Source organism: Acinonyx jubatus, chromosome D4 (assembly GCF_027475565.1).
Source record: "Acinonyx jubatus isolate Ajub_Pintada_27869175 chromosome D4, VMU_Ajub_asm_v1.0, whole genome shotgun sequence".
In the NCBI taxonomy this organism is placed as follows: domain Eukaryota; kingdom Metazoa; phylum Chordata; class Mammalia; order Carnivora; family Felidae; genus Acinonyx; species Acinonyx jubatus.
Genome location: NC_069391.1, coordinates 18,253,965 through 18,268,016, shown reverse-complemented (window position 1 = coordinate 18,268,016; position 14,052 = coordinate 18,253,965). Strand labels below are relative to the sequence as shown.

Genomic DNA, 14,052 nt, shown 5'->3' with positions numbered 1-14,052 from the left:
TTCAGGACACAGTGGTGACCCCTGAAAGTCTACATGCATGGTGAAAAGGTGTACTAGGCGAAACTATATATGCATATGGCCTAAACCTCACAAAGATTGAGGTTTGAATTTATACTGCACACCGTTGTCTGGAAATGCCTGACCTGGGAAACTACTGAGGAAGGAAAAAAAAAAAAAAAAAAGAGGGAGAGGAAGAGAGAGAAGGGAAAAGGTTCTGGGTTAGTGATGTTCCAGGGGTACCTAGAAGTGAACTTGAAATCATTCTAGGAGGATATAGATTTAACACAGGAGACATGTGATTCCCACAGATTAAAACCTAATGAACGTGAGTTCCTGTGTCAAAATTTAAAACATAAAAAAAGTAAACAAGACACCCAGAGAAGGGGCAGCAGTCCACACCAAGGTTTTTGTTGAAGTTTGATCTTGGTGACAAGCATGCATATTCATTAGTATATTAGAGCAAACGAGAAAAAGAAATATAATTGGAAAATACAGTCTGTAAAGATTAGATGGACTGAGAAGGGGAGAGAGCAGAAATAAAGAAATCCAACAAATCCAAATGAAGGCAAGAAAGAGGGGAAACAAATATGCAAAAAAAAAAGGAATGACCATTAAAAAGCCCAAACAAGATGTGAAAAATAAATCTGATACAATAGTCCTTCTACTAATCGGATTAAAGTCACCTCTGAAGGTTCTCAGGTTGGACTTAACTAAAGATAAGTTCACTGAAAGGTGAAAGGTAAAGGAATGGAAAATATTTGCCAGGCAAATACTAAGCAAAACTAATTAATATTCATCAGATAAAGGAAACATCGAGGCAAAAAATCTTACTAAGATATAGAGGTCACCATATAAATGATGAAAGGAAATTATGTAACGATTTTGAGCTGAAATATACCAAATAACATGACCTGAAAATGTATAAATAAAAAATGACTTACGTAAAAGAGAGATGAATCTGTGATATTATGATATTTTAACACACGTTTCTTAATAATTAATAGATCAAGCAAGCTAAAATAATGATCTAGAAGATTTTGAACAACACAAAAAAATTTTTCATCTGATAGAAGTGTGTAGAACCTTGCTACTGAATTAAATTATATACATATTTTTTTTCTGGGATATGTAGAACATACTTTTTCAATTTACCATGTCATAGGCCAGAAAACAACAAATCAAAAGAATCAGTGTCACATAAAACATTATCTCCATGATACAATACGTACATATATACATACATGAATAAATACATAAATAAATAGATAATTAAATGACAAAGGTAAAACTTTTTGGTAATTTAAATATATGACCAAGAAGCCAAAGACTTGTGTAAGATATTAGCATACAGAATTCAGCAATATATTAAAACCTCTGCCTTCACACAAACATGCACGTTGTACATAGGCATGATTATCCCAGAATAAGAAGAGACTCTAATGTTAGATGGTCTTTGAATTCCAGTAATTCACAATAGTAGCATATGAGATGATGTTTCTAAAACAAGGTTGTCTTACTAGATGCAGAATTTAAGTCTCTTGTTAAAATCAGGCCCCTTTAAGATCAAAACAAGACAAAGCAAATGAAACAGTGTTATCTGGGAATAGAAAGGTACATCCTTAATCTCCTAAAGGATATATACTGAAATACAGTAGGCATAACTAACAAAACAGTCTATGAGGACATCTAAATATAATATCAATTTGTAAAACTGAGTTATTTTGTTAGTCTCCAAATATGAGAATACAAATACAGATATGCAGGTACACGTGTGTATATGTGTGTGAGTAGATGGATCGATAGGTAGATAGATACATAGATTAAAGCTACCATTTACTATAGTGCTGACATCTAGAAATGCTCAAAGTTAGGTATATATTCCTAATAAAATGTCATCACAATTTTTATGAAGAAAGCTTTAAAACTTTACTGAAACCATAAAAGGAGACCTATATAAATAAAAAGATGAAGTGTGTGTATAAATGGGAGGATACAATACCATAAAGATGTCTTTCCCCCTCAAATACGTCTATAAATTCAATGAAATTGGAATCAAAATCCCAACAGGCATTTTAAAAAATGAAACTTTGAATTCACGTGGAAGATCTCAGGGGTCTTTTGAAGGGGAAAACCAAAGTATAGAATGGACTTGTAGCATAAATCAAGACTTTTATAAAACTCTGGATATTAAGACAAAGTGCTATTGATAAGGTGATGGGAAAAAATAGGCCAATGAAACAAGATTACCCAGAAACAAACTTATCTAAGTACGGAATGATATATGGCAGATGTGGTATTGCAGTTCAGTAGCAAAAGGATTATTACATATATAATGCTGGGCCAGTGGCTCATCCGTATTTGAGGGGAAAACAATCATTATTACACACCACTTGAAAAACTATATTGTTCGTGATTAAAGCCATACGTGTGAAAATAAAAACCTTAAAACTATTCAAAAGAAATAGAGGTGACTATGCTATGACCTTGGCAAAAGAAACATTTATTCACGAAGATATAAAAAGGACAAATCGTGAAGGAGATGATTTAAAAATTCTGCTCAACAAAGCAGCCTAAACAGAATAAGAGGAAGAGGAGTCACAGACCTAGAAATAGTATTTGCAGTACCTTTAATTATAAAGGATTAGTACGCAGTGTACGTAAATATATGGCAATAGAGAAAAAGAAAAAAAAAGAATGCAATTAAAACAGGCAAAAGTGATGAACAAGCAAGTAACATGGATGGGAAACCTATGTGGTCAACAAACACATGAAATGATACTCAGCCTTGTTAGTAACCAGGGAAAGGCAAAATGCAGCAGTAATTAAATGATATTTTAATATCCATCAGATTGGCAAAAAATGTTTGGCAGAATCAAGTGCTGACACAGACCTGGAGCATTTGGAAGTCTGTTGTAGGCAACAGACTTAATTGGTATAACCATTTGGGAGAATAATTTGGCAGTATCTACAAAGTTGAAGATGCAATCGATTACCTTCATCCTAGAGATCCTACTTTAGATACATTTCTTTCAGAAAACTTTTGTTCTGTGTGCAAAGGAAAATGGACCCAATGTTTAAAGTCACATTATTGGAAATAGCAAACAAAAAGGATTAATGGTGGCAATAATAATAGAAACCACCTAGATGTCCATCAAGAAAAGAATGGTCAAATGAAGTGTGGTATATTCATACAATATAATATTTACATCAATGAAAATAATGAGCTAGAGCTGCATGTATCCATGTGTATAATTTTATGTATCAGTGTGTACGATTTCAAAAAATAATGCTAGACACAAAAAAATGTCAGCTTCATATTGATAAATAGGGTATTAAAACACTTACGAAATTTAAAATACGCAAAACAATGCGTATGTATGAAAACATTCATGATAGAGAAATGGGATACAGGTGGAGCACAGAGGTGGGTTGAAAGCAAATACACAAAATAGTATATTTTATTTCTTTTTACAACAAAAATAAGAGATGAAGGGAATATGGCGAAGTGTTGTAATTTGACAAAGCTGGGTAGTGAGCCTAGGGACTTTTATTTTATAGTGTTCTCTATACTTTTCTATCTAACTGATATATTTTCTCGTTAAGACAGTAATAATCGTATGTATAAAGTTCCTTGGTACATCATCTCAGGCTCAGAAAGTGTTTTCCTTCTCTTCCCATTCTTGGCTGGTAGTTGGTATGCAAAGTGCTTGGGTATTACCCTCTGATCCTTGGCCCAGGGCAGAACTGGAATACTTGGGCTCTTCCTCAGCCAGATGCATCCTAGGTGGTGCCCCCCCACCATGTCGTCCAGCTCAGACAATCTGGTGGTAGGTCTTGAACTATACCCATTCTCAGTGCACAGTTCTAACTGCTGAGGCGGCTTCTAGCTGGTGGAAAAGCTCATGACAGAAAAATACAAAGCTACATTTCTCATTAAATTAGGAATATGCATTGCAAAGTTGATTGTCTTTCTCCCGAGATTTCCATTTCATAGATGAAGAGACAGAGACCGTTCAGAGACAGGAAAGGGCTTGTGGTAGTGGTAGTGTTTAAGGGAATATTTGTATTTCTCCTAAGCCCTACAACTTTCAAAGTGGTCTTTGTATGTGGACTCTACTTGGTTCAGAACTAGGTCTTTGAACTTTTCTGCGGTATTTTCTCTGTTCATAACAGCTTCCACTTCCAGAAAGTGCTGTCTTGGGATGGAGTTAGATAGACCTGGCTCAAGTCTCTGTCCCAAAAGCAATGTCACTGTGGGCAGTAGGTCAACCTTCCTAAATATGACTTTCAACAACTGAAAAGGGAGATAATAATAATTATTCAAGAAAATGTTGTTTGGATTAAATGAGATGATTCATAGAAAATACTAAGCATTGTGACAAGTATATGATAAACAGGCAACAAACGGAAATGACAGTCACTGTTCTTATTGCAGAGGAAGGAGTTTCAAAGAAGCATGACACAGTTTGGAGAGACAGACTGTGACCAGTGAACGCTATAAGATGGAAACAATAGGGGTCGATAAAGAGTAATCAAGAGGCTTTAGAGCTTTTCCTGGGAGCAGCAAAATGGGATATGTGCATAGTGCAGTGAGGCTCTCGATCCCTCTTTTCTGCTGATGCACTTTTATATTTCTCATTTCATTTTTCGTGGGTATGGGGCAAGAGTCCTATATCCTGATTAGAAGGTAGAAAAACAGACCTGAAGAAGTGAAGTGACGTGCCTGTAGATTTCAGATGGGTTTTCGTGGACCAGTCACGTGTGATATAAACGACACATCAACAGTTTAAGAAGTACACATTTTTGCCGAAAGCTAGGTCAGATGGTGCTTAGCCTCCTTATGGATATTTATGTCCATATTAATATTTTCAAGATCATGATTTCATAATCTGGCAATAGTCTATAGACTATATGGCAATAGTCTATAACTAAATTCTACTCCAAGATTGGGACCTCAAGGTACTTGGCCGGCTCATTTGGTAGAACATGTGACTCTTGACCTCGAACTTACAGTTTCGAGCCCCATGTTGAATGCAGAGGTCACTTAAAAATAAAATCTTTAAAGGGGCACCTGGGTGGCTAAGTCAGTTGGGCGTCCAACTTCGGCTCAGGTCATGATCTCGCAGTTGGCAAGTTCGAGCCCCGTGTTGGGCTCTGTACTGACAGCTCAGAGCCTGGAGCCTGCTTCGGATTCTGTGACTCCTCCTCTCTCTGCCCCTCCCATGCTCATTCTCTGTCCTGCTCTCTCAATAATAAATAAACATAAAAAAAATTTTTAATAAAATCTTAAAAAAAATAAAAATGGAATAAAAATTAAAAGATTGGGCTCCCGATCTGATCCACATTACCATCAATATGGCATTTCTGAGGAGGATACTGAAATATCATACCAATTAGAAATGCCACTGTTTTCTTTTATAATTGCCAGAAAGGCGAACCGAAGGCTGATACGTCATTTGAGAGGTTTCTGAAAGAACAATGGCTAAATGTTAATTTTTTTTTTCAAAAGAAGTCATACTAAGCGTGCATAAAACAACACCTCAGAAGTAGCCAAGCAATCTCATTCCATTTCAAGACTGCAATTTACATTTATTAGCTGGACTGATGAAATTAATCTGAGATGCAATTTGAAGAATTGACCATTAACTGCTAATGAGGTTTAGCTTTTAAAAAAAGTAAGTAAATGACACTGAGAATTCTGTGAAATAAATCAGAAGTGATGCAATTAATCACGTTTCAGAGGAAGTGGTAACATTTTAGTTCCAAGCAAAGAGTAAATAGGGAGTTTGGGCTTGGCGGTGTGATGCCCCTCGCTGCTCTAAATGAGATTTTGAACCGAAGAGTGGCTTTGGATCTCATAATATTCTGATGGTGTTGGCAGTTCTGGAAAAGGGAGATACCACAGAATGGTTCAGGCATCAAGGTTGAGATGTTGGCCGCAGCAGGGATGCAGAAGGAATCACTCGGAAGCTTCTGGGCTGGGGAAGAGGCACAGAGGCTAGAGTCTGATGGATGTGGGAGGCCCAGGATAAGGAGTTTAAGTGACAGGGTAAGACCAGGTGGTATCAGGAGCAGCTAAAGGGAACAACTTGACATCAATGTCCCACTTTTAGACCAAGCGCGAAATGGGTCCTAACCTCCAGCAAAGGCTTCAGAGGTCACTAGCTTGTCCTTCCATAAGAATTCTATTCTACCTAGGGGCGCCTGGGTGGCTCAGTTGGTTAAGCATCCAACTTTGGCTCATGTCATGATCTCATGGTCCGTGTAAGCCCCGCATCAGGCTCTGTGCTGACAGCTCAGAGGCTGGAGCCTGCTTCAGATTGTGTGTCTCCCCCTCTCTCTGCCCCTCCTATGCCCATGCTCTGTCTCTCAATAATAAATAAACGTTAAAAAAAAAAAAAAGAATTCTTTTCTACCTAGATTCTTGAGAAAAGAGCCCTCAGCATTAATTTTGACTTCAACATGGAGGAAATGTAGTCTTATCACAAGGATTCTTCCGTGGGAAAACATAATCTTTTAATAGCAGCAGCACTGCTCTCCTTTCCCTGCCTTTTCACCAAAGTAGTGACTTGGGCTTCTCTTTTCCTATCTGGAAACTTGGGATAACAACCCCTCCTTCCAAGAGCTGCTGTCAGGCTTCTGGGAGGTAATGATACATGGGCTGTGCACACACAGTTGGAAGAAGGAGGCTTATCAAGGTCTCCCTACCAATCAGATGTGTTCTGTGTGATGCTAGTGGGTAAGAAGGAGGTGTGAGCGGAAGTTATAGGGAGACCGATTTTGCCCTGGGGTAAGACAAACCTTCTGGGATCCAGAATTTTCAGAAGTTGGAATAGCCACGTGGAGGGAGAGCAAGCTGCAGGCACTGAGGGTGTTGTAGCCACATGATGTGGCAGAAAAGAGACTTTCCACTAAGCTGTGGCACGTGCAGTTTGTGGGTTTACCTAACCAAGGTTACATGTAGCTATCTGTCACTCCATCCCTTCTACTGAAGAGAGCATAGCATAACTCCAGTGAATGAGAATATTGATACTTAAGCATTAACAGGGATGGGTTAAAATTTGTTAACCATCAGAGGCTGGGCACATATATGCTTTATATATGTTTTCACATTCAATCTGTAAGAAAATGCCATGAGGTCAGGTTCATGACTAATTTAGAACAGGCTTAGGGCAGTGAAGCAACCTGCCTGTGACTTCTGAGCTCGTAAGTGACGAAGCCAGGATAGAGACACGTGTTTGCTTGCCACAGACTTGTGTTTATTGAGAAGGAGGAGGAGGAATAGGGGAGCAACGAGGGCAACGTAGGGGGGAGGCGGAAAACATTCACAAATATTAGCAGAGTACCTTAAATATTACCAGCCATAAGTCATTTGTGACGCACACTACAAGGAAAAACACAACGTAGAGATGTACTTCTCACACCCTCCTGCTTTCCACAGAAGAGCTCCATCTAGTTCAGACAGTGACCATATGCCCCCAGTGGCCTGAGATGTAGCCTGAAGAAAATTTCCTTTTTTATTTCATAACACGGCCACATTTGTTTAATATAAAACATGCCTCCATATTTTAGAGGAAGATGAATATACAGTAGAATGCATGGCTTCCTTATCTTGTGTCTCCATGTATCACCTGGGAAGACCCTGCTCTCCCCTTCCCCCAAGGAAGGCCACTCTCCCCGACACCACGATATTCAGTTTTAGAAGTACCACCAGAAAAAGTGTACATTTGTTGATCTAGAGGTGGCTAAAATACCTAAAAAGCTTTTTTTAAAAAGAAAAAAAGAAAGCCTGTTTCACCAAATCAGCATTCCAGAAGTTTACAAGGCAACAGTTAATTCATATATTCATACATATAATAGCTCAAGATTTGTATGCATTTTACCACCTAGCTTTCATTAACAGAACGCTAATGGAATCCCCAGGGACTTCTAGTCTACCCTCAATAGTGCTTTTTGCTCTAGCACTGCCAAAACAAAGTCTCTTTTGGGTAACAAGTCCAACATTCTCAGGAAGGCTGTATTCCTCACCAGAGTCCTCCAGTGCTCATAAACTCATACTCATCATTGTGTTGAGATTTGGGAGACACTGTCTGTCCATTGCCTCTGCACCTGTTATCTTATTGCCCTTATCCAAACAGCCCCAGCCCTAACAGCAGCTGAAACAACAGATGGGCAGGAGAACTTGAGATTTTTTGACATCATCCTTTTGTTTATGAAATCCCACCCCCCAACTCTGGAATCTGATAGGAATTCTCTTCATTATCATTTTGTGGGATTTTTTTTTTCCCCATGACACTTTTTTATTCTTAAAAAGTAAATAATTAATCCGAGGGTGGGGGGAGATAAAAAGAGGAATAACATTGCCCTTTGAAAATGGTCAACAAGGAAATGGGGGTGGTGATTTTGTCACGTGGAATTGACATAAATGTATCTTTGCCTTGGAGGGAGGATAATTGCCAGTAGCCAGGTTTGGTGGCAGGATGAATTCAAGCAGGGAGCTGAGACGGGCTAATGAAGGGGAGGGTGGAAATCTGGTGATAAGGTTGAGGGTGAGGAGGTCGGAACACGCACTGCCCTGGGAGGTCTGAAGAGCAGAGGGGAGATGCAGGCTAGGCAAACTGAGAATCTGGCAGGCACCAGTGCCTGGAATTGCAATTTCAGGACAGAATCCCCATTGCAAGGGATGAGATTATTAAAACAGGCCTAACCTAGGGATTATGGAGGCAGAATGCAGGATATTATTTAGTAGCATATGATTGTAAGCAAGTTGATTAACCTCTCTATGCCTCAGATTTATCATCTGTAAAATAAACATGAAAATACTCGTACACACGTAGGGTGTTTTGATCTCAAATGAGAAAATACACACAATGTGTGTAGCCCCAAGCCTGACAGTCAGTTAATGGATGCTGCTATGGTTGCTCCTTTAGTCTAGAGTGAGACACATGGAGAGGAGCAGGAGGTGGGGAGAAGGACAACCAGTGGATGTGCAGCATAAGGAAGGGGCTTACTGACACGTAATGGGGTTTTGTTGAGTTCCTGAAATGAGGGGGAAAGAGCGGACTGTGCCCACAGAATCTGGCATGATACTTTCCCCACTCTGTCTGCTTATCCCATTTCGTTTCTCTCCCAGACACCCTCATTTTGGGCCACATTCCATCCGACTCTTACCCACCAGGGTTATTGTGAAGGTTAAATTAAAGATCAAAAAGTATCTAGTAGTATTCAGTCATGTGTCAATTGATGCTAGCTATTATTGCTGTTAGTTCTGGTGTGGTCTGTCATGCGTAGGCGAGTGTCTTAACCATAGCAGATGATAAAAATGATTGGATGACTTAATGTGTGTGTGCTTTCAAAAGTAAGCAGGACTAATAGAATATCCTCAAGGGGATCAATTTTGTCTGCCCCCAGAATTGTGTCTGGGTAGCTGATCATCTTCATTAACAGTCTTCTTTGTTTTCCAGGGATCTCAGTCTTGGCAGTGTGTACAAATACTGGGTCATCACCATTTCGGGAAGTGAAGAGAGTGAGCCATCACCTGCTGCTGTATACATCCACGGGAGTGGGTATTGTGGCGACGGCATTATCCAGAAGTAAGTAGATCTCATTAATGAAAGGGGAGGGAGTGATGTTAACCAGGCCGCGAGATGGTCAGGGTGCTACATAGAAGAGCTTATGAGATACTCTACGATGTGTGAGCTGTGAGTTCCCAGCAATGCCCAGCAGCCTGTCTGTTTGTCTGCAAGTAGCTTGCTGGCCTCAAAAGAAAAGCAGTGATTCTTCTTGGAACGCATCTGTTTCTCGAGTATGTAATATAGAATATGATTCTGACAGGGCTACTGTCATGTACTTACTACAGTATGCTCTTACTTACAGTTGTTTTATGTTGACTCTAAGGGTTCTGTTTGTCTTTTCCATCCCAGCCCACATTCAGCTAACAGGACGCTGTGCATCCAGGTCAAAACACTTTTATATTCTTTGCTGGCTACTGTTTCAAGTTGTTAAAACCTGTGTATTTATTTGTCATTTCTGTTGTAGCGTGTTATAGTAACAATTTACAAAATGGATCATAGGCTCATCAAAATAACAAAATATCCTAACTTGCTATAATGCTGAAACCACATGTAGTAAACAGCACTCCAGGGTGAATATTGAACATGAACATAAATAAGTGCAGGGGGGCAAAGGAATCAGAAAGTGTAAAGACTCCACATGAGCAGCCAAAAAGGAAAAGTGTGAGTTGAAAATAGAAAGCTGCATGTCTACACCATGGATTTTATTGGGTCATCAGTCCATTTATCCCCTTGTCCACAGGGTGAGGTATTACACAACTGTGAAATAGGGGCAAGAAACCATCAAGAGTCTTACATTGTTTAAAAATTTTTTCAAAAAAAAAATAAAATAAAATAAACCTCCTCTTAAGAGTTTTTTCCTCCAAAATCAGCACAAAAATGTTTTCTGGCACAACATCGAATAGTTTTTTCCCTAGAGGTGAAAAAGGGACCAGAAATCATTCGCAGTTAAGTTTCTTATTGCTAACTTTGTGTTCCTTATTGCTAACGTGGTTGCAAGTTGTACTAATGCTAAGAGACTTTTAAAATCGTCGGCAGGTTTAATGATAAACGTCACACATGGAGAGGACAAACAAGCTATTGGCGAAATCCCATCATTAAATGGCGCTGTTGGGTGTCACATAATATCTGTGCAATGTGGCATTGCAGTGACTGTTTCTGTAGGGGGAGGGGCGCCGTAAAGAGAATTTGTTTCACAGTTGGATGAAACCGCTGATATGCAGACCATGAATCATAGGTGTGGTACATATATGAAAGAAAAGTGCTAGATGACTCCTTCTTTCAGTTCATCATTGACTCTGGTGCTGGAGGGGAAGAGCAATTTAATTTGGTACCGATGATCGTGTGGCATGTAATGTAAATTGGAAACCTGCTTTGGGATGAAAGGACCGGCCAGGCTAGCAAGGATAACACAGTTGTGCAAGTACAACATTTGCACATGAATACCCATCCACACAGACATCAGTTACTGGCCAGCAGTTTGCTTTCTAGTCATGACTTCCATTGAAGGAAATATTGAATGTTGCATATATGATCAGATGACGGCCAGCATGTTACATCTTTTCAACGTGCTGTGCAGAAAGAATGTCCAAGTTTCAACCACCCCCACAGACTGAAGTATATGGGCTATGACAAGAAAGGTACTAATTCCAGTTTGGGGAATGAAAAAATGATGCTTTCTTTTAATATAGACACTGGCAAGGCCAGTAATGATTATTTGCACAATTTCAAGTGAATTGCTAAAATGACATATCTCAGGGATATATATCCATTGTCTTAAATGTCCTGCAGCTATAATTACGAAGCATGAATTATCAAGGTTTTAATATTAAGGAGACAATACAAGGATTTTTAAGTGTTGAATTATGGTACAAATCACCTGATGGCCAAGAATTTGACTCATGAAGCATAGAAGATAAAGCTCCTCATTGGTCGGAGAATGAAACTCCTGATGTGTTGTCCTGTGCACTTAAAATCCCATCCAAATGCAACAACTAAACATGAAGATACAGTTTCCAGTGCTTAATGTAATGCAACTGGGGAAAGGGAAGCCTTTCACTGTTCTCTCCCACATTAAGACATCAACTTCTGGCTCTTGACACAGCTGTTCTGATGGAGTACTGAGCGACTGAACAAGGCAGTCTCCAGGGAAAGTGCCCCATCACTGTGGGTCTAAGACTGAGCTGCGCATCCAGAATATCCAGGAAACACTTGCGGTCATTGCTGACAACCCGTAATTGTGATTTGGGATTTTCTAATTTAGCACAAAGAATAAAAAAAGAAACTCACCAGATGTAGAACCTGACCTATAACTCAGTCTGTTCATTTTGGAGCCAGATAGAGATGTATTGGTAAAATACTGCAAACAATATCATTCTTCTTGCTGATCTAAAACTATTATTATTATTATTATTATTATTACTATAATTATTATTAATATAAGTAGTATTTTTAATAAAGTTTTTTTTAGTACTTTTACCTAGAATTGGTATCCTACCCAGACATCAAATATTTTCTAAGTTACCTACAGGTACCAAATATTTGTTGACATGCTTTGGAGAAAACCAAATGCAGTTGATGGATAGTTCCCTGGGCAAAAACAAACAAATAAAAACTTTGAGGAAAAGGAGGAATATCATCTCAGCTAATTGGATTTTTCATGGGATGATACATGTGAATTTACTATGTATATTTAAGGGAATTTGCAAAGTTATTCAGATAGACTAAACACTTCATGAGGCCCCTAATGGATGAAAGCATTGGATGAATATAATGATAATACTCATAAATCTTTTTTGAGCCTCCGCTATGCACAAGCATTGTGCTACCCTATTATCTCCATGTGAAACCACATGAACAGCATCCATATAAAATAGGTTCTATTACCATACTTTACAAAAGAGGTAACTCATGTACAAAGATTCTAGTGACTTTCTCAACCTGGCATACCCGGGAAAGAGCAGAACCTAGATGTGAACCCAGAGCCCATGTTCTCATTGGGATTCACCATTGCCTCACCTTGTGACCAGCAACCCTACAAAACTAACAAGTAAAGGAGTAGCTACATGCTCTCTGTTGTACCCCAGGCACTGTGCCTGGCATTGCGGGGCTAGGATGACAAAGGCTGTCGCTTCCTTTGACATCTGAAAGCCCAATGTAGGGGGGCTGTCAGGTAAATGGGCAGAGGTGGTCAGTTTGACAAGTGCTGTCATAGATGGAGTCTGGTGGCTTTGGACACAGAGAAGACCGCCATCCACTCCAGCTTGGGAGGTCAAAGGAGGTTTCTCAGAAACTCTATCTAATGATAGATCTATCATGCCTAGAAGATATTTGTGGTAACACCAATGTTTTGCTTAAACCAAGAGAACATACTGTTTGGGTGGTGAGGGAAGGCGGGTTAGATGTGTTCTTTGTGGCTTTGGGAAACCAGCCCAGGTTCAAAAAAAAAAAAAAAAAAAAAAAAAACTCTCCCTAGATAACCCATGAGATAGCTAAGAAACGCAAGAGATTCACTGGCAGTGATTGGGAATATGGGCCCAGCTTGGAATACGGAATTCCCTTCTCCCTGGCTCCTAGGTTTGCAGACAGGGGAGAACTTGAGTGCCTCCTCAGTGATTAGTGCGATGGCCCAGCCATCCTAAGGATTGATTGCAAGGCACCATCCTGCTACTCCAACACCTCCTAAAAGCAACAAACATTTCCCAGTGTTAATTGCCCGGTGAAAGGAAAAGTCTGAGGCCTCTCCCATGCTGTGACAGGTCCCAGCTGGTCTCTGGGGAGGGAGGGACAGCTGCCACACACTCTGCAGAGACCTCCCAGGACTAAGAGGGAATGGGATCCGTGATTCCCCAAGCATCTACTGTATGTCATGCACCATGCCAACCATGTTAAGTTACATTCTGTCCTTGTGCTGGCTCTAAGGAGCAAATCTGATGATCTCCATTTGAACCTGTGGGAAAACAGAGACTCAGCATCTGGAAGAGCACTGTCCAGTGGATTTTTCTGCAGTGATGGAAACATATTCTGTGCTGTCCAGTCCAGGAGCCACTAGCTCTCGAGTACAGCTCTCGAGGACTTGAAACGTGGCTATGGAGACTGAGGAATGGAATTTTAACTTTTTTTGTAGTCTTAATTGATTTAAATGGTCAAGTAGAGATTAGGTGGCTTATCTGTGATCACATGGCCGGTTTGGAACAAGGGGATCTAACACCAAGTTTTCCGTTTCTCAATGGATGGGGATTTTCCAGGTAGTGGCAATCCATTCAGTCCTTCAGCTCTTAGTCTTCCTTCCAATTCAGAAAGCATTGCTCATTTTCTGTTCATCCCAACCTCTGCAGAATCACTCTTAGGTGATAGAAAGTATTCCAGAAAACCCCACAAAACACCAAAAAAAAAACAAGAGGAGGCACTTCTGTTTCCCAGTAGTATAGTTTCAAGGCCCTTGGAGTTCCTGATGCCATGAAACGACATACCCAATGGA

The 14,052-nt window shown here is 39.8% G+C and overlaps 1 protein-coding gene across 1 annotated transcript in view; it reads left to right on the top strand.

Moving 5' to 3' along the window:
* PAPPA (pappalysin 1) overlaps window positions 1-14,052 on the top strand; it is a 243,408-nt gene that overhangs the window by 99,331 nt on the left and 130,025 nt on the right. The window contains exon 8 of the mRNA XM_053204718.1: window positions 9,465-9,593. Coding sequence (XP_053060693.1) covers window positions 9,465-9,593 — 129 coding nt within the window. The remainder of the gene's footprint in view (window positions 1-9,464; window positions 9,594-14,052) is intronic.